This window comes from Leucoraja erinacea, chromosome 17, assembly GCF_028641065.1.
Source record: "Leucoraja erinacea ecotype New England chromosome 17, Leri_hhj_1, whole genome shotgun sequence".
In the NCBI taxonomy this organism is placed as follows: domain Eukaryota; kingdom Metazoa; phylum Chordata; class Chondrichthyes; order Rajiformes; family Rajidae; genus Leucoraja; species Leucoraja erinaceus.
Window position 1 is genome coordinate 8494718 of NC_073393.1, and position 27807 is coordinate 8522524.

The window sequence follows — 27807 nt, forward strand, 5'->3', positions numbered from 1 at the left end:
AGTCCTTTCTGCCCAGCAGCTTGAAGGAGTCTGAGATATCTGGAAGTACAAAGGATTGGAGTGGAGAGGAGCGAGGAGAGACACGCCTTGTCTGTTGTCCTGCAGTTTGTTCCAAAGATCTTATAGCAGAGCTCTGCTCTAAGATCTTTGGTTTGTTCCTCGTGATAGCAATTGTTAGTTTAAAAAGTTCTCAACTCAAGGATATCACTCACAGCTGTGTTTGCCTTTCACTCTCTCTCTCTCTCACTCTACTTTAAGTATTTGTCTTCACTCTGGAAGAAAATGACTGTCAAAGCAACGGGCAACTTTCACCGTTTGGTCTTAGAAGTGACTTTATTGTGCATCGTCGCGGTCCGGCAGACGGCAGCAGCACCCACTGGCATCGTCAGCTTTCCAGGTGATAACAGCACGAAAACAGACAAGGAGCTGGCCACAGTAAGTTTGGACGGAGTTTGCTAACTTTGCTTTATCGCCGCTGCTCTGCAAATGGCGTTTAATGTTTACTGGGCTGATGTTTTCTGTGACTAACAATAGCTGCCAAAAAAAAAAGCAGGGTTAAAAAAAAAAAAAATCCTGCTTTGCTCTTGGTTTGATTCTGGTTCACATATTCTGTTGTGCTGAAGCAAAGCAAGAATGGCATTGTCCTATTTGGGACACATGACAATAAACTCTCTTGAATCCTGAATCATTGAACCTTGAATCTTAACTGAAACTGTAATATGGTGTTAAGAGCATCTGGGAGTTTTTGACAATCAGATAAAAAATTGTCCGAACTTGCATTGTTTATGCATAAGATATTTAACAGTAGATTTTCTCCTTGTATTAAGTTACAGATCAAAAATATTCGTTGAAACGTAACATATATTCAATAATCATTGCATACATTTCAAAATATCAATGAAAATAGAATTGACACTGTAGATGGTCGACATATTTTGAAGGTCTATTTATCTCTTCAAATAAACTGGCGTCATTCGAGTTCATGAGTTTTTAATACTCAAGCATTTTTTTTAATGATGAGGATGGCATTTGATGCAACACGATTGGGTGTGCAGCCAGTTTATTATTTTTGCAGATTATTCGCCAAAGAAAATAAGTTTTTAAACCTCCAAATGCCAAATGTACCTGTAGAGATTAAAACAAAATAATTACAAATCATTCTGAATTATAAAAGTTCTTCCTTTCGTCCCAATCTCAATTCTAGCGATCCACTGTACTTCCTGCTTAAGTGATTCATGCTAAACTTTGGAATAGTTTAGTTTCTTGCAAACATTCATAACTTATAGGAGCAGAATGAGGCCATTCGGTCCATCAAGTCTACTCCGCCAATCCGCCAACCAGAGAGCAGTGCTGAACTACTATCTACCTCGGTGGTGACCTTCAGACTAGCCTTGATTGGACTTTGCTGGCTTTACCTTGCACTAAACGTTATTCCCTTATCATGTATCCATACACTGCAAATGGCTCGATTATAATCATGTATTGTCTTTCCGCTGACTGGATAGCACGCAACAAAAGATTCTCACTGTACCTTGGTACACCTGACAATAAACTAACCTGAACTGAACATTCAATCATGGCTGATCTATCTTTCCCTCTCAGCCACATTCTCCTGCCTTCTCCCCAGAGCTCCTAACACCCCAGACATTGCAATAGATTGACAATAGACTACAGACAATAGGTTCAGGAGTAGGCCATTCGGCCCGTCGAGCCAGCCCCGCCATTCAATGTGATCATGGCTAATCATAACATTGTATGTAACATAGTAATTCAATGGTTCCTTTACCACACGTACCAAGGTACAGTGAAATTCTTTTTTTTTTTGCATACAGATCAGAAAATTCTTGCCATACATCAGTACAATAACTACGTTGAAGGAACATTTAGACAGTTACATGGATAGGATAGGTTTAGAGAGATATGGGCCAAACGAAGGCTGGTGGTAGATGGGATATGCTGGACGATGTGGGCAAGTTGGGTCGGAAGGGCTTGTTTCTACTCTGTATCACTCTATAACTTCATAAAACATAAAAACAGCCCACTGAGCCTATATGCAGGAGTTGCCAGGTTTTGGCACAATTTCACAGTTGCAGTTGGCAACAAAGGCCTGTCGCAGTCGTAACCATCATCCACTCATCCCGCGAACCATCGTCCCTCTCCACGCACGGCCATCTTCAGCCTTCATGACCCCAGGGCACCTCCCTCAGTCGACCTTAAGAGAGCGGAAGGTAAGACCCCCAGTCCCTCTTAGAAACATAGAAAATAGCAGGAGTAGACCATTTGGCCATTTAAGCATGCACCGCCATTCAATATGATCATGGCTGATCATCCAACTCCGTATCCTGTACCTGCCTTCTCTCCATACCCCCTGATCCCTTTGGCCACAAGGGCCACATCTAACTCCCTCTTAAATATATCCAATGAACTGGCCTCAACTACCTTCTGTGGCAGAGAGTTCCAGCGACTCACCACTCTCTGTGTGAAAAATGTTTTTCTCATCTCGGTCCGAAAGGATTTCCCCTTTATCCTTAAACTGTGACCCCTAGTCCTGGACTTCCTCAACATCGGGAACCATCTTCCTGCATCTAGCCTGTCCAACCCCCTAAGAATTTTGTAAGTTTCTATAAGATCCCCCCCCCTCAATATTCTAAACTGATGGGGGGAACTTGGTCCAGGGCCAAAAAGCCATTCATCATACACGGGTGGAGGTGCTGCCTTACAGCACCAGAGACCCAAGTTCGATCCCGACTAGTGCTTGTCTATACAAAGTTGTACGCTCTCCTCACAAACTCCGTGGGTTTTCTCCGAGATCTTCGGTTTCCTCCCACACTCCAAAGACGTACAGGTTTGTAGGTTAATTGGCTTTGGTGTAATTGTAAACTGCCCCAAGTGTGTGCAGGGCAGCGTTAATGTGCGGGGATCTCTGGTCGGCACGGACTTGGTGGGCCGAAGGGCCTGTTTCCACGCTGTATCTCTGAACTAAACTAAAATAAACATGCACTAACATACTGATTTACTTTTTGCATCAGATATACTTGAACAAGTTCTATGGCTGTCCAAAGGAGAGGTGTGACCTTGTGGTGCTGTCCGACACACTGAAGAAAATGCAAAAATTCTTTGGATTGCGTCAAACTGGAAAGCTGGATTCTGACACGGTCAACATGATGAAAAAGCCACGATGTGGAGTTCCTGATTTAGCCAATTACAACTTCTTCCCACAGAAGCCAAAATGGGAAAACAATAAAATAACTTACAGGCAGGTGTCAATTTACACATATTGTAATAGTCGAACACTGCCAGTTTGTAAAATGCTTTTAATTGCTTGGAGTTTATCTGCATGTTCTCAAAATGGAAAGAAAACATAGAAACATAGAAAATAGGTGCAGGAGTAGGCCATTCAACCCTTCGAGCCTGCACCGCCATTCAATATGATCATGGCTGATCATCCAACTCGGTATCCTGTAACTGCCTTCTCTCCATACCCCCTGATCCCTTTAGCCACAAGGGCCACATCTAACTCCCTCTTAAATATAGCCAATGAACTGGCCTAATGAACAAAATAAGTTAGACACAAAATGCTGGAGTAACTCAGCGGGTCAGTCAGCATCCCTGGAGAGCATGGATCGGTGATGTCTCCAGGGATGCTGCTGCCTGCTGATGCCTGACCTGCTGAGTTACTCCAGCATTTTTGCCTATCTTAGGTGTAGACCAGCATCTGCTGTTTCTTGTTGTAACAGAGACAAGTTTTTGATTTGATTAAAGGGCACAAAGTGGTGGAGTAACTCAGCGGGTCAGGCAGCATCTGTAGAGAAAAGGAATAGGTAACATTTCGTGTTGGAACCTGTCTACAGACTGAAAGATGGAGAAGGACAGAGCAAAGCAGAGCCGGTATCAGATGACCTCATGAAGTGTGGTGCCCAGAATGGCCCATTGTTGGCTGGGGGAGATGTGCTAACGGCAGAGATATAAGGATACGAGGAAACCGAACATCTTCTGCAAGGAACAATTGATTCATAATATTTCTAGATTCTATGTTATTGTCTTTGTTACTGAGATAAAACATAAAATTGCATTTTAACTAAAAAGTATGCATGTCCTACTCACCAGTGAATGTGATTACATTTCCAGAACCAGGGGTCACAGTTTAAGGATAAGGGGGAAGTCTTTTAGGACCGAGATGAGAAAATCATTTTTTACACCGAGAGTGGTGAATCTGTGGAATTCTCTGCCACAGAAGGTAGTTGAGAGGGAGTTAGATGTGGCCCTTGTCGCTAAAGGGATCAGGGGGTATGGAGAAAAGGCAGGGATGGGATACTGAGTTGGATGATCAGCCATGATCATATCGAATGGCGGTGCAGGCTCGAAGGGCCGAATGGCCTACTCCTGCACCTATTTTCTATGTTTTTATTTACAATTTGGTATCAATAATTGTGTCAAATTATTGATAAATCGTTATTAAGAAATAAATCATTTCATCATATCAATGTATTGTTATAACAATGTGATTATCTCAGGCTGAGAAGAAAGGTTTCCATTGTCTGTGGAGGGAATGGATAAATGACATTTCGGGTCGGGACCGTTCCCAATCTAAAATGTTGTCTATCTTTTCCCTCCACAGATGCTGCCTGAACTGCTGAGTGTCTGCATTTCTTTGTGTCTCCAAGATTTCCTTTATTATTGCCCTGCATTGTAAGAAAACCGCTTCTTTGGGTCTCGACCCAAAACGTCACCCATTCCCTTTCACCAGAGATGCTGTCTGACCTGTGAGTTACTCCAGCTTTTTGTGTCAACCGCCAAACCTGCCCGTCTTTAGAATGTGGGAGGAAATCGGAGCACCTGGAGAAAGCCCATTCGGACGCAGGGAGAAGGCACAGACTCCGTACAGACAGTACCGGTGACCAGGATCGAAGGTGGGTCTCTGGCGCAGTCAGGCAGCAACTCTACCGCTGCGCCACTGTGCCGCCCATGTTCTATCCATGTTCTCCAGAGATGCTGCCTGACCCGCTGAGTTACTCCAGCACTTTGTGTCCCTTTGTGTAAACCAGCGTCTGCAGTTGCTTGTCTCTGCATTCTCAGCTGAACTTCTTTTGTCTGCTCCCAGGATTTTGGGCTACACGCACGACCTGGACCAAGAGACGGTGGATGATGCCTTTGTCAGGGCTTTTCAGGTGTGGAGCAACTTCACTCCGCTGAAATTTTCCAGGATCCAAGATGGCGATGCCGACATCATGATCAACTTTGGGCGCTGGGGTAACGTTGCTTCCGTTGGAACCTAAACAACACTTGAAAGATGGGCGATGAATCCAGATAAACATTGTTAATGCAACACGGGGGTATTGGAAGGCCACAGCCAATGTCTAAAGGGGAGATGTTACTTTAGTTTAATTTATTATTGTCACGTGCACCGAGGTACAGTGAAAATCTTTTTTGTTGCGTGCTATCCATTCAGCAAAAGGACTTTACATGAATAGGGCAGTGCTGTTTAAACGCATCAGGTGCAAGTAACTGCAGTTCAATTAGTGGAGGGTGATGCAGGCAGTGCTGACTACGTGGAGTTTGCACATTCTGCCCGTGACCGCGTGGGTTTCCTCCGGGGGGATCCGGCTCCCTGTACATCCCACAGACGTGTAGGTTTGTAGGTTCATTGGAGCTTCTCTAAATTGCCCTGAGTGTGTCGAGAGTGGATGTGAAAGTGGGATAGCGTAGAGATAGTGTGAACGGGTGATCGATGGGTGGTGTGGGCTCAGTGGGTCAGAGGGTGTGTTTCCATGCTGTATGTCTAAACTAACCCGAGCTAAACTAAACTAAGCAACATAGTTAAGCAATAGGCCACAAAGTGCTGGAGTAACTCAGCAGGTCAGGCAGCATCTCTGGAGAACATGGATAGGTGACGTTTCGGGTCGAAACTCTTGATGGGTAATGTTTCGGGGTCTTTGCTTCTAAATATGAGTATAGAAGTTGGGAGGTCGTGTTGCAGTGAAAGAAGACGTTGGTGAGGCCGCATTTAGAGTATTGTGTTCCATGTTATAGGAAAGATGTTGGGAAGGGTACAGAGATTTACGGGGATGTTGCCAGGACTCGAGGGTCTGAGCTGTAGGGAAAGGTTGAGCAGGCTGAAACTCTCTTCGTTGGTTGGCAGGAGGATGAAGGCTAATCTTAAAGAGGTGTACAAAATCATGGGAGGAATGGATCGGGTAGACGCGCCGAGTAGGTGAATCGAGAACCAGAGGACATAGGTTTAAGGTGAAGGGGGAAAAGATTTAATAGGAATCTGAGGGGTAACTTTTTTACCCAGTGGTGGGTGAATGGAACAAGCTGCCAAAGGAAGTCGTTGAGGCAGGGCTATCTCAAAGTTTAAGAAAGAATGAAACAGGTATATGAATAGGACGGGTTTAGAGGGATGTGGGCCAAAGGCAGGCAGGTGGGACTAGAGTAGATGGTGGGACTGGACTAGGCATGTTGGGCGGTGTGGGCAAGTTGGGCCGAAGGGCCTGTTTCCGCGCTATGTGACATGGCTAAGCAATGAATAATTATTTTTAAAATGAAACCTGATCGATGTGGGATCATTGTGAAGAAAGGTATTGCCCCGAAACATCACCCATTCCTTCTCCCCGGAGATGCTGTCTGTCCCGCTGAGTTTCTCCAGCATTTTGTGTCTGTCTTTGGTTTAAACCAGCAGCTGCACTTCCTTCATACAAATCTAATCTAGCAGTGTAATGTTATCCCCATCCAGAACATGGCGATGGATACCCATTCGACGGCAAGGACGGGCTGCTGGCACACGCCTTTGCCCCGGCAAAGGGACTTGGGGGAGATTCGCACTTTGATGACGATGAGTTTTGGACGCTGGGCGACGGGCCAGGTACCTGTTCACCTGTCATCTGCTCAATTTAGTCCCCAATTGGTTGTTCACGCATGATTAATACCCGACAGCCATCAGGCTATTAAACACTGCAACATCCAAATAAACTCTGAACTACATAGACTTGGAGCATTGGTTTTTTTGCACCATTTTTATTTGTTTTTTTATATATATATATGTGTGTGTGTGTGTGTATATATATATATATATGTGTGTGTGTGTATATATATATATGTGTGTGTTATATATATATATATATATATATTAAGTTCAGTGTTTTATATTTTTATATATATATTGAACTTTTATTACATTGTTTATGATATTGTTTACAGAGTAATATGATTACATATCTGTTGAGCTGCTGCAAGTAAGCATTTCAATGTTCTGTTTGAAACGTACAGCAATGAAACACCCCTGATTCTTGACTCTTGACAATGTTAATTTAGTCTCAAGTACATGCGGTTTTGTAGGTTAATTGGCCTCTGTGAAATTGCCCTTTTTTAGTGTGCAGGGAGTGGATGCAAAAGTGAGATACCCGGATCTCGCGTCAACAGGTGATCGATGGTCGGCACGGACTCGCTGGGCCGAAGGGCCTGTTTCCAAGCTGTATCTCTAAGCTAAAATTAAAATGTGAATTTTGTTTCACAAAATGGTTTGCAAGAGTACACAATTTATACCTAAACTATTTACTGTAACAAGACACTTTAAGTACTGTTGCTCATTTCTGAGTATTTCTGAGGTCTTGGTTACCTCATGATTATCAGGTATCCTCGAAGTTTAAACTATAATTATCACGGATGATGTTGTTGTCTACTAGTCCATTCATTTATTCAGCGCTAACCGGAATAAAATATGAAAATTACATTTTATGGGATACAGCACGGTGGCACAGCGGTAGAGTTGCTGCCTTACAGCGCCAGGCACCCAGGTTCGATCCTGACTATGAGTGCTGTCTGTATGGAGTTTGCACTTTCTCCCCGTGACCTGTGGGTTTTGTCCGGGAGCTCCTGTTTCCTCCCACATTCCAAAGATATACAGATTTGTAGGCTAATTGGCTTGGTAAAATTGTAAATTGCCCCAAGTATGTGTAGGATAGTGTTAGTGTGTGGGGATCGCGGGTCGGCCTAGACTCGGTGGGCCGAAGGGCCTGTTTCCGTGCTGTATCTCTAAACTAAACTAAAAAAATGTATCGAAGTAGATTGGAAATGCTGCATTGGAATTTATGAGTCTGTACATTTGTATTTTACAGTTATTAAAGCAAGATTTGGGAATGCTGAAGGTGCTTTTTGCAAATTTCCTTTCTTGTTCAATGGGAAGGAATACGACAGCTGTACAACGGCGGGCCGCAGTGATGGATTCCCCTGGTGTTCCACCACTTATGATTTTGACACCGATTCAAAATACGGATTCTGCCCCCATGAATGTAAGATTTCCATTTGAACTAAAGTCATTGAGACTTCATCAGGCAAAAAGTGGTTGGTGAGCCAAGGGAGATAAGAGAGCATATAATCAAATGAAAAATCAAAGGGAAGGGATTTTATAAGGTCATAGTTTCATACAGTGTGGAAACAGGCCCTTCGGCCCAACATTCCCAATCCAGCCAACATGTCCCAGCTACACCAGTACATTTGGCCCATATCCCTCTAAACATGTCCTATCCATGCACTTGTCCAAATGTTTTTCTTAAACGTTGCAATTCTACCTGCCTCAACTACCTCCTCCGGCAACTCGTTCCAAACAACTACCACCCTCTGCGTGAAAAAGTTATTCCTCGGGTTTCTATTCAATCTTTGCACCCCTTCACCTTAAACGTATATCCTAAAGTTCTTGATTCCCCTACTCCGGGCAAGAGTGTGTCTACCCGATCTATTCCTATTAATTTGTACCTCTATAACATCACCCCCTCGTCCTCCTGCGCTGCAAGGAATGGAGCCGTAGCCTGCTTAACCTCTCCCTTTTAGCTCAGGCTCTTGAGTCCTGGCAACGTACTTGTAAATCTTCTCCGCACCCTTCTCTTAAATCTTCTCCGTAAGAGAGGACTGGACATAGAACATAGGAAAGTACAGAAGAGGAACAGGCCCTTTGGCCCACGTTGTCTGTGACGAACATGATCCGTCTATCTACATATCCATGAGTCTATCTAAAAGCCTCGTAAATGCCACTATCTTATCTGGTTCCACCACCACCCTGCACTGCACATTCCAGGCACCCGCCACTCTCTTCCGTGCATTTTCTTTCAACTTTCTTCCTCTCAATTTAAAGCAGTGGAGAGAATGCAGTTTAGGAAGGATTGAAATGCCATGGGGATTAGGCAGCTGCATTTATGGTGAGAAATGATCGAACATGGGAATAAGATGTATTAAAACCTAAATTCAGGGAAACTGAATATTTGTGACAGAGATTAATGGGCTGCAGGAGCTTACATAGATCGTGGTGAGGATGGACACAAAATGCTGGAGTATCTCTGGATAGAAGAAGTGGGTGACGTTTCAGGCCAAGACCCTTCTTCAGACTGAGTGGAAACTTCAGACTCAGTCTGAAGAAGGGTCTCAACCAAAATATCAGCCATTCCTTCACTCCAGAGAAGCTGCCTGTCCCGCTGAGTTACACCATGTACTGTATAACTGTACAACGGTATAACATGTACTGTAGTTTATAAAGATATAACATTGAAATCTAATAAAGTCAGTTTCAAGATGCATCTCCAACGAGGTCAAAGATGCATCTCCAACGATTAGTTAAAACAAATGTAGGTCCCTTGCAGTCAGAAACAGGTGAGTTGATCATGGGGAACAAGGATATGGCAGACCAATTGAATAACTACTTTGGTTCCGTCTTCACTAAGGAAGACATAAATAATTTGCCGGAAATAGCAGGGGACCGCGGGTCAAAGGAGTTGGAGGAATTGAGTGAAATCCAGGTTAGCCGGGAAGTGGTGTTGGGTAAATTGAATGGATTAAAGGCCGATAAATCCCCAGGGCCAGATAGGCTGCATCCCAGAGTACTTAAGGAAGTAGCTCCAGAAATAGTGGATGCATTAGTAATAATCTTTCAAAACTCTTTAGATTCTGTAGTAGTTCCTGAAGATTGGCGGGTAGCAAACGTAACCCCACTTTTTAAGAAGGGAGGGAGAGAGAAAATGGGGAATTACAGACCAGTTAGTCTAACATCGGTAGTGGGGAAACTGCTAGAGTCAGTTATTAAAGATGGGATAGCAGCACATTTGGAAAGTGGTGAAATCATTGGACAAAGTCAGCATGGATTTACGAAAGGTAAATCATGTCTGACGAATCTTATAAAATTTTTCGAGGATGTAACTAGTAGCGTGGATAGGGGAGAACCAGTGGATGTGGTGTATCTGGACTTCCAGAAGGCTTTCGACAAGGTCCCACATAAGAGATTAGTATACAAACTTAAAGCACAAGGCATGGGGGTTCAGTATTGATGTGGATAGAGAACTGGCTGGCAAACAGGAAGCAAAGAGTAGGAGTAAACGGGTCCTTTTCACAATGGCAGGCAGTGACTAGTGGGGTACCCCAAGGCTCAGTACTGGGACCCCAGCTATTTACAATATATATTAATGATCTGGATGAGGGAATTGAAGGCAATATCTCCAAGTTTGCGGATGACACTAAGCTGGGGGGCAGTGTTAGCTGTGAGGAGGATGCTAGGAGACTGCAGGGTGACTTGGATAGGCTGGGTGAGTGGGCAAATGTTTGGCAGATGCAGTATAATGTGGATAAATGTGAGGTTATCCATTTTGGTGGCAAAAACAGGAAAGCAGACTATTATCTAAATGGTGGCCGATTGGGAAAGGGGGAGATGCAGCGAGACCTGGGTGTCATGGTACACCAGTCATTGAAGGTAGGCATGCAGGTGCAGCAGGCAGTAAAGAAAGCGAATGGTATGTTAGCTTTCATTGCAAAAGGATTTGAGTATAGGAGCAGAGAGGTTCTACTGCAGTTGTACAGGGTCTTGGTGAGACCACACCTGGAGTATTGCGTACAGTTTTGGTCTCCAAATCTGAGGAAGGACATTATTGCCATAGAGGGAGTGCAGAGACGGTTCACCAGACTGATTCCTGGGGTGTCAGGACTGTCTTATGAAGAAAGACTGGATAGACTTGGTTTATACTCTCTAGAATTTAGAAGATTGAGAGGGGATCTTATAGAAACTTACAAAATTCTTAAGGGGTTGGACAGGCTAGATGCAGGAAGATTGTTCCCGATGTTAGGGAAGTCCAGGACAAGGGGTCACAGCTTAAGGATAAAGGGGAAATCCTTTAAAACCGAGATGAGAAGAACTTTTTTCACACACAGAGTGGTGAATCTCTGGAACTCTCTGCCACAGAGGGTAGTCGAGGCCAGTTCATTGGCTATATTTAAGAGGGAGTTAGATGTGGCCCTTGTGGCTAAGGGGATCAGGGGGTGTGGAGAGAAGGCAGGTACGGGATACTGAGTTGGATGATCAGCCATGATCATATTGAATGGCGGTGCAGGCTCGAAGGGCCGAATGGCCTACTCCTGCACCTAATTTCTATGTTTCTATGTTTCTATGAGGTAGATGGGAGGTCAGGGCTAAAACTCTAGCTGATGAGAGGGCTGTTCAGTTGCCTGATAACAGCTGGGAAGAAACATTTCCTGAATGTCTATTGAGAAAGGAGCCAAACTCCCACACACTGTCCAGGAGTGGATCAACACCTTACATAAAACTGGATATCAAGTTGTAAACATGGCAAAAATGGGCTCACTTTCAAGTAAATAAACTATGTCGCATTTTCCTGTGGCTGTTACACAAGGATTTTACAAGCTGGATTTAGCTGAAGGCAGCATTGTAGCTCCAGTCCTGAAAGTTTACTCCTGGCACCAGTAGTCTGCTGCAGTTATTGTACTTCTGTTCAGCAACGTAGACATGTGATTTCACTTAAGGATTGTGTTTGTACCTTTATGTTTGCTGCATGTGCATATGAATCAGCAGCATGCTCTAAACTATGAAAACCACAATTGATCTGAAGCTGCATAATAGCTGACAGTTCACCCAAGTTACTGCAGCTGAATCGGCTTGTTAAATATGAGTCATGAAACAGATGTTTCTGTTCCTTCAACTATAACGATGAAATCTAGCTTTTAGTTAAGTTCATGAACTAAGCAAGACAGATTATTTTTCCTGGCATCTGTTTGATCGATTGTACATATAGAGTCATACAGCATTGGAAACTTGGCCAAACTTTGCTCATGTTGACAGAAATGCCCCATCTACACTTGCCTCCTCTGCCCCCATTTGGCCCATATCCCTCGAAACCTTTCTCATTCATGGATCTGGCCTAGCCCACTAAAATGTTCCTATCCATGTACCTGTTTTAAATGTTGTTATAATATCAGTCTCAACCACCTCCCCGGCAGCTCGTTCCCTCTACACACCATCCTCTAGGTAAAAAAAATGCCCCTCAAGTTCCTATTAAATCTCTCCCCCTCTCACATTATATCTTTGTTCTCTGGTTCTTGTTCTCCTACTCTGGTAAAATACTCTGTTCATCTACCCTATCTGTTCCACTACACCACTATAAGATCACTCCTCAATCTCCTGCACTCCAAGGAATAACGTTCTAACCTGCCCAGCCTCTCCCTGTAGCTCAGGCACTCAAGTCCTGACAACATCCTCATAAATCTTCTCTGCACTCTTTCCAGTTCAGTTTATTGAAACATGTACCGAGGTACAGTGAAAAGCTTTTTTTTGTTGAGTGCTATCCAGTTAGCAGAAAGACCATACATGATTACAAGTGTATGAAGGAATTGCAAATGCTGGTTTAAACCAAAGATAGACACAAAATGCTGGAGTAACTCAACGGGACAGGCAGCATCACTGGAGAGAATAATTCTCTGCCACAGAAGGTAGTTGAGGCCAGTTCATTGGCTATATTTAAGAGGGAGTTAGATGTGGCCCTTGTGGCTAAAGGGTTCAGGGGGCATGGAGAGAAGTCAGGTACAGGAAACTGAGTTGGATGATCAGCCATGATCATATTGAATGCCGGTGCAGGCTCGAAGGGCCGAATGGCCTACTCCTGCACCTATTTTCTATGTTTCTAAGAAATGGGTATCGTTTCGGGTTGAGTCTGAAGAAGGGTCGCGACCCGAAACGTCACCCATTCCTTCTCTCCAGAAATGCTGCCTGTCCCGCTGAGATACTCCAGCATTTTGTGTCTATACACAATTACAATCAAGCCGTCCACTGTATGCAGATGCAGTATAAAGGGAGTAACGTATGGTGCAAGATAAAGTCCAATGAAATTTGATTAAAGATAGTCTGAGGGTCTCCAATGTTTGTGGCTTAACAACATCACTCTCATGCTAACTACGTGCAATTGTTTGTGGTGAAGTGAGTTCCCTGACAGGCTTTGCTTCTTCACAGCACTATTCACCATGGGCGGCAACAGTGATGGGGTGCCCTGCGCGTTTCCATTTACCTTTGACGGCAAGGAGTTTAACAGCTGTACGACTGAAGGGAGAAGTGATGGTTATCGATGGTGCAGTACGACCAGCAACTATGATACAGAAAGAAAATATGGCTTTTGCCCGGAACAAGGTACTTGTTGATCATTTTTTAGTTTTGTTTAGAGACACGCCACCGACTGGCGATCCTTGTACCCTAGGGCGGCACGGTAGCGCAGCGGTAGTGTTGCTGTCTTACAGCGCCGGAGACCCGGGTTCGATCCTGACTACCGGTGCTGACTGTACGGTGTTTGTACGTTCTTCCCGTGTCCTGCGTGGGCTTTATCCGGGTGCTCCGGTTTCCTCCCACACTCCAAAGACGTGCAGGTTTGTAGGTCAATTGTCTTCGGTAAAAATTGTAAATTGTCCCAGGTGCGTAGGATAGTGTCAGTGTACGGGGTAGTCGCTGTTCGGCGTGGACTCGGTGGGCCAAAGGGCCTGTTTCTATGTTTCCGTAAAGTCTAAAGGACAGTCAAACATGCAAAATGCTCCTCGCTGTGGAAGAGTATTATTGGGATCTCTGAACCAAACGAATTGACTACCCATGTAATGGTCACCTTATTCCAACCATCGCCTTCCTCCACCATATCTGCCCCCCTAGACTTTATACATTTGTTTTCTCTCATTCTCACTTCTAATGAAAGATCTTCGACCTGAAACTGTAGCCGCTGCTTGACCCGCTGTGATTTTTCCAGCATTTTCTGTTTTTGTCATCCATCAGATTATCAGCGTCTGCAGTGTTTGTTTTGATTCCTCAAACCATTCCTCCCTGATTTCCTCTTTTGCCTCCCGGCCAAATATCCATGGGCTCTGGAGTCAAGAATAACAAGTTTCATAACGTCCATTATCAGCTGCCATTTCCTGTTGGAATAGCATGCGTTGGAACCCTCTCATATAAAGGTCATTGTGGAATCTCCTGACTGCTCTCTGCTGACTGTATTTAATAGGCTATCGGACAACAGTGCAAGATGTGTACCCCCTGATCCCTTTAGCCACAAGGGCCGCATCTAACTCCCTTTTAAATATAGCCAATGAACTGGCCTCAACTACCTTCTGTGGCAGAGAATTCCAGAGATACACATATACACAGCTAAAAAATAATACAAATTGTAACCAAAAGCATACATCTAATGGGACAAAATTATTTTAAAAGACAGACGGACTGCAGTCGAACCGCTGCCGTTAGGCGCCGCCACTTCGCGAGCACCTAACGAGCTAATGGGATAATGGGCCAAAGGGCCTGTTTCTGTGCTGTAACACTCTATAATTGGGAGCAGATTATGAAACGTTTATGGTATACAGAGAGCAGCTGGTCGCGTGCCGCAACTCTTGAGATAGGCATGTTCATAAGTTCATATATGATCGGAGCAGAATTAGGCCATTCGGCCCATCAAGTCTATTCTGCCATTCTGTCATAGCCGATCTATCTTTCCCTCTTAACCAAATATCCTGTCTTCTCCCCCAAACCCCTGACACCCTTACTAATCAAATGTCTATATATCTCTGCCTTGAAAATATCCATTGATGGCCTCCACGGTCTTTTAGGGCAATTAATTCTATAGATTCACCACCCTCTGGCTAAATACATTTCTCCTTATCTCCTTCCTAAAGGAATGTGCTTTAATTCTGAGACTATGACCTCTGGCATCTGCAGTTTCTTGGTTCTATATTTCCAATGGATGGCCCTTTTTCTACTGAGACAAGTTTGATAATTTCTCAGAGTAGCTCAGCTACAATCAACAATCCAGTAATTCTTTCTTTATGCTCCCAGAGCAGCAGCTATTGGGAAATAACATTGGTGGACAGATCATCACTCTGGTATTTATTTTCTGCTTCACGTGCACTTCTGTCCTGCAACGTAGCAAAGTGCGGTTGTTCAATAACAATTAATTTTGGCAAACGTTCTTTTAATAAAAACATTCTTGGATGAGGTTATCTGCGAAGGATAATCATTTCAATGTGGATGTTGGATTTACAAAAGTGCATTACTTCCATAGAAGGAACATATTATTTGTCCTGGGCCTCCTCCATTGTCAGACACAAATTGGTGGAACAGCACCTCGTATTTTGCTGGGGCTCTTACAACCAGTGCTATGAGTATTGATTTCTCTAACGTCAAGTAACCCATGCAATCCTCCATCTCTCCCCCACCCAACTTGTTGTACTAGCTTCAGTCATCTTGTTGAGTCTCATTGTCTGTAACTCGTTTTCACCTAGCCCAAACAGCTAACAATGTCCTGTCTCCTTTATCATCATTACTTTTTTGCATATCCTTCATTCCTTTGTTCTATATCTCTCTACATCATCATCAATATCTCTCGTTTCCCTTTCCCCTGACTCGGCCTGAAGAAGGGTCTCGACCCAGAACATCACCTATTCCTTCTCTCCAGCTTTTTGTGTCTGTCTTCGGTTTAAACCAGCATCTGCGGTTCCCTCCTCCAAATTAATTTCAGCTCCACTTTGAGACTTCAACCACTTGCACAAGGCTCTTGCCATTCGTCATTGATACATGTCCTGCAACGTTTTGGAATGAACTCCAGGAGCTTTTAAAGTAAAAACTGCGAAAAGTCGCAAACTCAATGAGCATTTCTGTGCTGAACGGTACTAAAACCACAACTGCCTTGCAACGTCAGACCTGGGATCTATCCTGACTACGGGTGCTGCCTGTACAGTATTTGTACGTTCTCCCTGTGACCGCGTGGCGTTTCCCTGGGTGTGCCGGTTTCTTCCCACACTCCAAAAACGTACAGGGTTTTTTAGGTTAATTCTTCTTCTTCTTCTTCTTAAGCCCTTTCTCCTCGAGGGAGCATAGGCCATTGACAAAGGTTAATTGGCTTTGGTAAAAGAAAATTGTAAGTTGTCCCTCGTGTGTAGGATGATGCTAGTGTATGAGGATCGCTGGTCGGTGTGGACTCGGGAGGCCATGCTATTTCCACGCTATTTTTCTGTTGTAAACTAAACTGGTTCAACCTATCCAGCCATGTTGGGATTATTTTGATTATGTTGTTGAAATACTTTTTGGGGAAAAGTTCCTTTATTCAAAATTCAAACAATTCTCAATGGATTGTTCCTATAGCATGTCCACCATAGCAATAACAAATGATTCAGGGAATGGTTTGTTTTTATAGTAGCTACGTTTACTGAACATTAGTATCATTTAAAAATAATTGGATAGGCATATGGATGAGAAGGGAATGGAGGGTTATGGTATGAGTGCAGGCAGGTGGGACTAAGGGAAAAAAAGTTGTTCGGCACGGACTTGTAGGGCCGAGATGGCCTGTTTCCGTGCTGTAATTGTTATATGGTTATTATACTTCATGTCAGAATGAATGTGATAGCCTTTAATAATATGACCTTGTGGGCCTTGTGATTCTAGATCTATTGTCTATTTGTAACATTTCACTGTACCTAGACCCAAGGAACTGCAGATGCTGGTTTACAAAGAAAAAACAAGTACAAAGTGCTGGAGTAACTCAGCAGGTCAGGCAGCATCTCGGGAGAACATGGATCGATGACATTTCATGAAGATGTGTCCCGACTCAAAACATCGCCCATCCATGTTCTTCAGAGATGCTGCCTGACCTGCTGAGTTACTCCAGCAATTTGTCTTTTGTCCCCAATACTTAGTTTGTTGATTTATAGCATAGGAAGGAACTGCAGATGCTGGTTTGAACCGAAGATAGGCACAAAAAGCTGGAGTAGCTCAACAGGCCAGACAGCATCACTGGAGGAAAGGAATAGGTGACGTTTTGGGTCGGGAGCCTCCTTCAGACTGCAGATTTGTAGTTTATTTCGCATTGCTTAATTGGACTAATTTCTTCATTTCAGCCTCGGCAACTATCGGGGGGAATTCAGATGGTGCACCCTGTGTGTTTCCTTTTGTTTTCCTTCGGAATACCTTTGACTCTTGCACCACAAATGGGCGTAACGATGGAAAGATGTGGTGCGCCACCACCGGGAGTTTTGATGATGACAGCAAGTGGGGATTCTGCCCTGACAGTGGTAAGTGGTAGACAAGATCATATATGTGTTGGCTCTGGAGAGTGTCCAGAGGAGGTTTACAAGAATGATCCCAGGAATGAAAGGGGGTAACCTATGATGAACGTTTGTCGACGCTGGGCCTGCACTCGCTGGAGTTTAGAAGAATGAGGGGGGACCTAATTGAAACATGCAGAATAGTGAAAGGCTTTCAATGGAGTGGATGTGGAGAGGATGTTTCCACCAGTGGGAGAGTCTAGGACTAAAGGATTAGAATTAAGGACTAAAAGACAGCCTCGGAATTAAAGGACGTTCTTTTAGGCAGGAGATGAGGAGATTTTTTTTAGTCGGAGGGTGATGAATCTGTGGAATGTTTGGTCGCAGAAGGCTAGAGGCCAAGTCAGGGGATATTTTTAAGGCAGAGATAGATAGATTCTTGATTAGTACAGGTGTCAGAGGTTTATGGGGAGAAGGCAGGAGAGTGGGTTTAGGAAGGAGAGATAGATCAGCCATGATTGAATGGCGTTTGTGTTGGCCTAATTCTATTCCTGTAGCTTATGATCTTGTGACCATAAAAGTTTAAAAACTATATTTCTAGAAGGGGGCGGCATGACGGTACAGTTACTGCTTCGCAGCGCCAGTGACCCGGGTTCAATCCTGTCCTTCCTCTGTGAATAGTTGGCTAAAATAATACTGATGTTTCTGTATGTTTCTTGCAGGTTACAGTCTCTTCCTTGTCGCTGCTCATGAGTTTGGCCACGCACTCGGCTTGGAGCATTCCCAAGATCCGGGGGCATTAATGGCTCCAATTTACACCTTTACAAGAAACTTTAGGCTGTCGCAAGATGATATTTCCGGCATTCAGAAACTCTACGGTACAGTGACAGCGGACAAAATTCATAATGGGAAATTAATAACAGTTTGACTGTTGTGAACAAACATGTTCTTTAAATGGGTTATAAGACACTGCAACTTGAAGAAGAAGATATAGAAACATAGAAAATAGGTGCAGGAGTAGGCCATTCGGCCCTTTGAGCCTGCACCGCCATTCAATATGATCATGGCTGATCATCCAACTCAGTATCCTGTACCTGCCTTCTCTCCACACCCCCTGATCCCTTTAGCCACAAGGGCCACATCTAACTCCCTCTTAAGTATAGCCAATGAACTAGCCTCAACTACCTTCTGTGGCAGATTCACAGATTCACAGATTCACCACTCTCTGTGTAAAAAATGTTTTTCTCATCTTGGTCCAAGACTCGCTTCAGAAGGCGGTCGTTGAGGCAAGGACAATTGCAACGTTTAAGAAACAATTAGACAGGTACATGGATAGGATAGGTTTGGCAGGATATGGGCCAAACGCAGGCTGGTGTGACTAGTGTAGCTGGGACATGTTGGGCGGTGTGGGAAAATTGGGCTGAAAGGCCAGTTTCCTCACTGTATGACTCCATGTCTCTAGAAAAACTTGAGTTCACCTTCTTTTCCCTCAACTTGTTTAAATATTTTAAAAAAAGCATAATGACGAGAAATTAATTTGAGCAAATCTTGGGAATATTATCCCAGCTTTTATTTGTAGATTGCAGATGGCTTGATTGTAATAATATATAGTCTTTCCGCTGACTGGATAGCACACAACAAAAAATCCTTTCACTGTACCTCAGTACACGTGACAATAAACCAAACTAATTAACTAACTGATTCAGTAATTCAAACGTCTTTATTGCATGTTAAACAGTTGCATATCGAACAAAGACTGTAACAGTTGCATATCAACATCAGAGATAAATCTAAATATCAGTCCAAGGATAACTGAGATGCAAGAAGTAGGCATAGTTTCTAAATTCATGTTATATATTACCATAGATCGACACAATAAAGCTGGAGTAACTCAGCGGGACAGGCAGCATCTGTGGAGAGAAGGAATGGGTGACGTTTCGGGAGACCTGAAACGTCACCCATTCCTTCTCTCCACAGATGCTGCCTTGCCCCGCTGAGTTACTCCAGCTTTTTGTGTCTATCTTCGATTTAAACTAGCATCTGCAGTTCCTTCCTACTTGTATACTACCATGTGTACATGTCTTATCAATATTTTATGAATGGAACAATTATTAACCTTCCTACTGCCTCCTGTCAACTGAATATAATTGTTTGTCCTTTGCATTCTCTTCAGGTGCTCCAACTGGTAAGCCTTTGCCACCAACACAGGGTCCAGTTACGCCAATGGATCTTTGTAAGGAGAACTTGGTCTTTGATGCAATTATGTACATGAGAGGAGAAATGTTCTTCTTTAAAGATCGGTACGGACTCTTTACCCATTTTATATCTATTTGTTATTCACCAGGAGTCGATAGTGTTTAATTGTCATATGCACCGGCAATGGAACAGTAAAATTCTTATCTTAGTTTCATTTTTGTTTTGAAATACAGTGCGGAAACAGGCCCTTCATCCTACCCAGTCCACACTGACCAGCGATCCCCGCACCTTTACACTGTCCTACACACACTAGGGACAATTTTACATTCATCCCAAGCCAATTAACCTTTGGAGTGTGGGAGGAAACCGAAGTTCTCGGAGAAAACCCATGCAGTCACAGGGAGAACTTACAAAACTCCGTACAGACAGCATCCCTTAGTCGGGATCGAACCCAGGACTCTGGCGCTGCAAGGGCAGCAACTATACCACTATGCCACCCATGGCTTCTGCAGCTTAACAACCCCATTTATGCTATATACATATATATATATATATAATCGATGATACAATACCTTAATAACATGTAGCCATAATCTTGCAAAACCGAAGTCCATGGTGCTGCCAAAGTCACAGTCTATAGTCTTCAGTTGTCGCCGACAGGGTCGTACTTTGTCGCCCATTTAGGTGTGGCTACGTATAATGGGTCATAGCTTGATCGATATATAATCGTTGTGATACAATCCACCAGTTTTTAGCGATTTAACAATGTCGCCGAAAAAAATTGCCAGTGGGACGGGCCCAACTGTTTTTTTTCTTATAACTGATTGATAATGTAAACCGAATTCCATGGTTTTTTTTTTTTTTTTTTTTTTTTTATTTTTATTAGAAGTACCAATTCTAGTCAACACATATATCCTGATCCATTTTTTAGTACCGCTTCATTTTTTGTTTAGCCGAAAAAAAGTAGAAGTTAGGGTAAAGAAAGTGCAAGATACCTGTGTCGCGGAAGTAAAGTGAACCCTAGAAAGAAAAGAAGGTGTCGGTCGTAGGTGGACCGTCCTGAATGGGTCGCCGGTTAGGTCGATACATAGTAGCTTTTGACGTCGACTAGGAATCTCATCTAGTAGTGTTGTTTGTAGACATTGTCAAAGAGGGGTCCAGTTGCCAGTTTTTCAGCGACCTGCTACGACAATGACAGTCGCCTAAAAAAAAATTGCTTATCTGTGATAAATGCCTACAAGAAGCTACCATAGGCCCATTCCAAAAACTGGTATGAAATATTTGATATTTTTTCAAAATTGATCAAAATAAAACTGGTACCAAAACCAGAATGGATTATCTTCGGAATATCGGAAGATAACCCTGAATTAAACGTGTTTCAGAAGAATTTATTTAATTACGGGCTAATAATGGGAAAAAAGCTTATACTTAAATTCTGGAAAAATGCGCCGACACCAACAGTAGAAGTGATTTAAATGATTCAATCTATTGAAAATGAAAGTTTTTATTTTAATGTGATTGTTTCAGACACATGTTATTGTAATTTCCTGTATTTAAGAAAATTTGGTAGAATCTACTGTAATCGGGCAGATGCGGCTCGTCTGCCTGGGAAGGCAGTCCATCTAGGCGAGGGAAAGCTCTGATTTAAAACCTCCACTACCTTGTGGCCATACCCAGTCATGAAAAAGGCTCCTGGAGTAAACCTCAAGAAAATCCAGAGTCGGAGCCCCTAAGGGAGTTTGTCGTTGTCTACAACCTCGCTCTGGCAGCTCCTGCGATGGTGCTGGTGCCAAACTGTAACGACCCTGCTGTTCCTTTTGATCAATCAGCGACGTGGAGAGGGGGGACGTGCTGCATGGGCAACAGCCTGTCCTCCACATGACATCGCCCAGGCTGGCATCTGATCACACATCACCTGCAAACTAGGATGCATCACCCATGGTCAGTCATGACTGAGGGGAGCCTACTACTGAAAAGCCCTGTCCCACGGCACAAATTCATTCCAAGAGCTCTCCGGAGTTTAAAAAAAATCATATTCGTGGTAAGCACGGAGAATGAGCCTAGCGGGTACGTCGGAGCTCGGGGACGTCTCTTAGCGGCTCGTTACGCTAACGGCAGGCACGCTGGAAGACTCGCTAACGGCAGGTAAGCACGGGAAGACTCGTGAAGATTGTTCAACATGTCCACGAGAGCCCCGAGTACCGACGAGTGGCCAATTACCGTAAATCTCCGAGTTCAAATCAGGGCAAACTCGGAAGAGCTCTTGGAATGAACTCGTACCGTGGGACAGGGCTTGGAATTGCAGATACCAAGTTATTCTTCCACTTGAGAAAGACGTAGAATAGGTCTTTCAACTATTATTTTATTCTGTTTCCGGGTATACAATTGTCAAAGGGAATAATCTCAAAAAGAGAAGGAATGAGTAAATGTTGCTGCAGATAGATACGGTGTAAAGGATGATTAGAAATGGGCATTCGGAGGAATCTGTTGATTGTGAGGTCTCTCAAATCTTTTCTTCTTTCAGATTCTTCTGGAGGAGCACAAATCCTCGGAGCAAACCCAGCGGACCGAATCTCGTTGTTATCTACTGGGTTGACCTACCTGATACAATTGACGCTGCCTATGAGGACCCTATTCAGGAAAAGAATATATTCTTTGCAGGTATCAGTCTTAATATTCACTCTGGCTCAGTAAATACATCACATTTATGGTTTATTAAACAAACTGGCAGATACAGTGTCAAGGACCTAGCCAAAATTCTGCAAGCTGCAGCACTTTAACCAATTTGTTTAGCCACTTGACAAATATTAATTGGTCACCTTCCACTCAGCCAACAATGAACCATTCTACATTTCCTTATCATCATCTGCTTTGATCTGTCATTTTCACACCTTACCCTTCCATATCTCTAGACTCCATCTCCCCTGACTCTCAGTCTGAAGAAGGGTCTCGACCCGAAACGTCACCCATTCCTTCTCTCCAGAGATGCTGCCTGTCCCGCTGAGTTACTCCAACATTTTGTGTCTATCTTCGGTAAACCAAAATCTGCAGTTTCTTCTGATGCACGAACTTTTTAAAAACTCTTTATAGCTACGAAATCCGCCGTAATCTAAAAGGCAATAATGCCGTTATTTTTGCACTCTGTGCAAACTCCGAGGAGGGTACAGTGACTCAGCTAAAGAAGATCTCAGAAATAAACCTTTTCCACATTTTGAACCTTTACCGCCACTATGTGTCATATAAAAAAACAATAATAAGTAAGAATTATGTCATGTGTGAAAGAAAAGGAAATGCTTGATTTTAATAGTGGTGACATTGGATTGCAGTATAAAATCAATTTCCTCGAATAATGTTAGAAATATCTCTCCATCATCTTGCCATTCAGAAGTTCAATACCAATATCACAATGTGAGAATAATTATGAAAGCAATAAAAGGTTTTTTGGAGTGCAGGGCTGATAACATGAAGAAATCACAGGTCAGCAATGTTCAATCACACTATATCACTGGAAAACACTGGCTCTCCTTCCATAGGTGATCAGTACTGGATTTACACTGCCAGCGAACTGGACAAGGGATACCCCAAGAAAATATCTACGCTCGGTCTTCCAAGTGACCTGCCACGAATCGATGCAGCTTTTAACTGGAAGAAAAACAAGAAGACCTATTTATTCGCAGGTGACAAATTCTGGAGGTAAGTTGGAGCTCTAAATATTAATTAACAATGTTTTAAGATTATAGCTTGAACAACCATTCGTTATTCTTTCAAATGTGCAAAATGTAAAACGTTGGATTTTACAATGCTGCAGATTAGTTTATTTTTGTTGTCACTAAATAAAATATAATATCTTGGGCAGCACTTTGGCACAGTGGTAAAGTTGCTGCCTTACAGCGCCAGAGACCCAGGTTCGATCCTGACTACGGGTGCTGTCTGCACGGAGTTTGTTCATTATTCCCGTGACCTGCGTAGGTTTTCCCCGGGTGCTCCGGTTTTCTCCCACGCTCCAAAGACGCACAGATTTGTAGGATATTTGGCTTTGGTTAAAATTGCAAATTGTCCCTCATGTGTGTAGGATAGTGTTGGTGTGTGGGGATCGCTGGTCAGCGCAGACTCAGGGGAAGAGCCTGTTTCCGTGCTGTATCTCTAAACTAAGTGAAAGAATAACATTCTAGTGTAGATGGAGCATGTTGGACAAACTGGTCTGGACAAACTGACATGCAATCATTGGTCTTCGTAGGAGTAAGTTGCATTATTATAACTAAAGGGTCTGGGTTTTAAATTCTTGCAGATACAATGAAGCAAAGAAGAAAATGGATGTTGGATTCCCTAAATTAATTGCAGATGCCTGGAGTGGGATCCCAAATAACGTGGGTTCTGCCCTAGAGTCTCTTGGAAACGGTGAGATTGATGTCTTTACAGTAGATTAATACCATGGAATGTTACTGGTTAAAAATCAGGAAGCTAAACAATGTTCCCCATGACTTAATGCATGATCCCCCATGCACATTTATTAATTTATGTCTTTTCCATGAACAAGGCATGTCCATTACTTAAACAAACCATTGCAATAACAATGGTTTGTGGTGACATAACGGACTGGGGTCAACAATTGTTTCAAACTTATAGAAATAGTAAGGGCAAGCAAACGAGTCATAAAATCCACGAAACACATCATCTGGTTCAATTTCTGCATAAGTTAAGCTCCCTTTGGAAGTAAGAATTGCCAGGGCATCGCAGTGGTAATGTTGTTGCCTTACAGCGCCAGAGGCCCGGGTTCGATCCTGACTACGAGTGCTGTCTGTACTCACAGCTCCATAGGACATTGGTTAGGCTGCATTTGGAGTATTGCTTGTAGTTCTGGTGGCCCCATTGCAGGAAAGATGTGTTGGCTTCGGAGAGGGTGCAGCAGACGTTTACCAGAATGCTGCTTGGATTAGAGGGTTTCAGCTACTGGGCGAAGTGGGATACATTTGGAATGTTTTCTCTGGAATGTTGGAAGTTGAGGGGAAACCTGAGACGTGTATATATAACTTTGAGTGGTATAGTTGGAGTAGGTAGTCAGAACCTTTTATCTCAGGGTGGAAATGTTCAATGATAATAGGGGGAAAGTTTAATCTAGATGTGAAGGGCATGATTTTATACAGAGAGTGGTAGGGGCCTGGAACGCATTGCTCGGGGGGGAGGGGGTGCTGTAGTACTTTTGGACAGGCACATGGAAATGCAGGGAATTTCAGTCGTGGTCTGGCAGATGAGATCATTTTAACTTGGCATCATGTTCAGCACAAACATTGTGGGCCGAAGGGCCTGTTGCTGTGTTGTACAGTTCTATGTTCATTGGTAAAGGTTTGAGGCAGAGTGTTCTGCTTACTTTCACAGCAGTTGACAAGAACCCATGGTGTGATTTGCTGCTGGGTTAGAGATGAAGTGGTGATTAGTTGGTGCCAGTTCGGGCCATAAGTTAGAAATAAAATCAAAAGAGTCGGCTACTTGAACATTTTGTGGGTATGCGAGATGTTGCTGGGTCCAACATGTTCTAATGCCAAGGCAGCTTAATGTTACCACAGAATCTGGGGGTTAGGTTTGCTTCCACAGTGGGTCAGCCAGCATCTGTGGAGGCAAATGGCCAGGCGAGGTTTCGGGTCAGGGCCCTCCTTCAGACCGTTCCCGACATTGGGTGGTCGGTAGTTCCACAGAGAGCCCTCTGCTGCTCACAGTGCAGAGTTGTTGGGGATTCCAGGCTTCTGTGGCCTCCCATTCAAACGTCAGGAATGTGCTTGAGGTTAGCCAAGCTCCTGTGGTGACCCGAGAATCACTACTGAATCCAGCAATGTTCTGCAAGTTTTTGTAAAAAGGCACAAAAGTGCTGGAGTAACTCAGGCAGCATCGCTCGAGAATATGGATAGGTGATGTTTCGACCTGAAAAGTCATGTTTCGGATCGAGGCCCTTCTACAAACGCAGCCGATCCCTTGCCAGGCTTTGTCCTGTCCTTCCTCACATCAAACTTGTTCCCCCTCCCCTTTCCATAATTTAGGGCTGCACGGTGGTGCAGCATTAGAGTTGCTGCCTCAGCACCAGAGACCCAGGATCGATCCTGACTACAGGCGCTGTCTGTATGGAATTCATACGCTCTCCCCGTGACTGCTCGCGGTTTTCTCTGGGATCTCCAGTTTCCGCCCACACTCCAAAGACGTACGGGTTTATAGGTTAATTAGCTTCGGTAAAAATTGTAAAATTGTCCCTAGTGTGTAGGATAGTGATGTACGGGGTGATCGCTGGTCGGCGGGGATCGGTTGGCCAGGGGACCTGTTTACGAGCCGACGTTTATAAATGTGCATTGAAAGTCTTTTTTTTTTCCCTACATTTTGCGCAGGATACAGCTACTTCTTCAAGGATTGGTACTATCTCAAATTGGAAGATGAAAGCTTGAAGATTGTCAAAGTAGGGAATGTGAAAAATGACTGGCTTGGTTGTTAGGGTAAACTTGTTCCCAATCATTGATGGTATTTTCTTTCAAACAATCGAAAGTCTTAGCTGTACATTATCGTTAAAATGGCAGGTACAGTTTTGTCTTACAGATGCAAATTCCATCTTGGAATTTTATACCAAGACCAACTACAACAGTATTATATCCAGCTTTGGTATTGGAACAATAGTTTTTGCTTCAGTCATTTCATTATTCATTGATATGGTAAAAAATGGTGTAGGCACAGGTTGCCTCTGGTATTGATTTGTGTAGTGTAATGGAAAAATAATGAGAAACTATTATTTAAGAAATTGAAAATGCTTTCTGTACTTCACAATTTTTTAAACACAAGCTATATTCGTATTAACTTTTTTTTCTTTTAAGATATAGGAAATGCTTTAAGCAAATCCAAATGAGTTTTTCATGTCTTGAAATATGAAATATTTGGCTATGTAATATGTTAAACATGAAAATGATCAATTAGCAATCAGAAGACGACTGAGATTAATTTTTTTGGGAGAAAATATGACAGATAGATGAAAACGATCCAAAAATCAGGTTAGAACAACAAAATGCTGGAGTAACTCAGCAGGTCAGGCAGCATCCCTGGAGAACATGGATAGGTGAAGTTTTGTGTGGAGATCGTCCTGTCTGAAAAAGGGTCCAATCATGAAACATCACCTATCAATGTTTTCCAGGTATGCTGCCTGACTCGCTGTGTTACTCCAGCACTTTGCATCTTTTCTTGTTAAACCAGCATCTGCAGTTCCTTGTTTCTACAAAAATCAGGTTGCATTTGCTTAATAATGCACAACAGTATCAATTTAATTACATGAACTGAATAAAATCTTTTTTGAAGAGTATACTTAGCAAAAGCTATATGCTCAAATCTGATTACAAATAAAATCTCGTAAGAAACACAGGTTTAATTTTTTAGCTTAGGGATACAGCGCGGAAACAGGCCCTTTGGCCCACCAAGTCCGTACTGACTAGCGATTCCCGCACATTAACACTATCCTATGCATACTGAGGACAATTTACACTTTTTCTTCTTCTTGCCTATGGCGTGTTGTAGATCAAGGGTAGACATCCAGGCCAGGACAGCATCAGTTAATGGGTGGATGGCTTTGATGGCCCCAGGGAAAAGCCTCAATGAGAAGTAATTTGCAAGCAGGGCTGTCTGTCATCTCCCACTCATGCAGGTGATCGGCTGGCTGTTCTTGCATGGAGGGTGCAGATTCTGTTCACGGTTAGCCATTGCTTGTGATGGAGGTGAAAACCCGGTGGTTTCACTGTGGGGTCTGTGATGACCTCTCCATTGTTGGTGTTGGCATCTTTCCCGGCTCCGCGCCACTCAAACTTGGAGTCAAAGTCTTCCAGGGATTTAACGGAAGACCAGAAGGGTTTGTGGGAGATTGCAACCTTCACTTGGTCCTCCCTGTTTCGACTGATGCAATCAACCCAACATGCACAGACAAATTTATACTTATACCAAGTCAATTAAACTACAAACCTGTACGTCTTTGGAGTGTGGGAGGAAACCGAAGATATCAGAGAAACCCGCGGTCACAGGGAGAACTTACATACTCCGTACAGGCAGCACCTGTAGCCAGTAACGAACCCAGGTCTCTGGTGCTGCAAGAGCTGTAAGGCAGCAACTCTACCATTGCGCCACCATGCCGCCCTTTCAATATTTTGGTATTTTGCATTGCAATGTTAAATGAATCTGCAGACGATCTATGATTTTTGGAATTATTCTTGTATTAATTCAGTTTTTCGTCCGCTGAAATGTGATATTCAATAAAGTTATCTTAAAGAA

General features: G+C 43.4%; 1 protein-coding gene across 2 annotated transcripts; it reads left to right on the forward strand.

Moving 5' to 3' along the window:
- Positions 1-27807, forward strand: mmp2 (matrix metallopeptidase 2). 2 transcript variants are annotated; one of them, XM_055648446.1, is made up of 14 exons: positions 1-104; positions 151-435; positions 3030-3256; positions 5102-5250; positions 6734-6862; positions 8115-8288; positions 13274-13447; positions 17182-17355; positions 18051-18206; positions 19502-19628; positions 22049-22185; positions 23058-23217; positions 23813-23922; positions 25896-27807. In XM_055648446.1, exons 2-14 carry the CDS (start codon positions 283-285, stop codon positions 25997-25999), a joined length of 1974 nt encoding a protein of 657 aa, XP_055504421.1. In that variant the 5' UTR covers positions 1-104; positions 151-282; the 3' UTR covers positions 26000-27807. The 2 variants fall into 2 exon arrangements, 1 of the variants encoding a protein (XP_055504421.1); XR_008724844.1 differs by having other exon boundaries at positions 83-435; positions 25896-26546; positions 26687-27807.

Coding starts and splice junctions, on each gene's coding strand:
- mmp2 (XM_055648446.1), top strand. CDS start 283: ATGACTGTCAAAGCAACGGGCAACTTTCACCGTTTGGTCTTAGAAGTG. Junction 6,863..8,114: donor GACGCTGGGCGACGGGCCAG/GTACCTGTTCAC, acceptor TGTATTTTACAG/TTATTAAAGCAAGATTTGGG. Junction 19,629..22,048: donor ATGTTCTTCTTTAAAGATCG/GTACGGACTCTT, acceptor TTCTTCTTTCAG/ATTCTTCTGGAGGAGCACAA.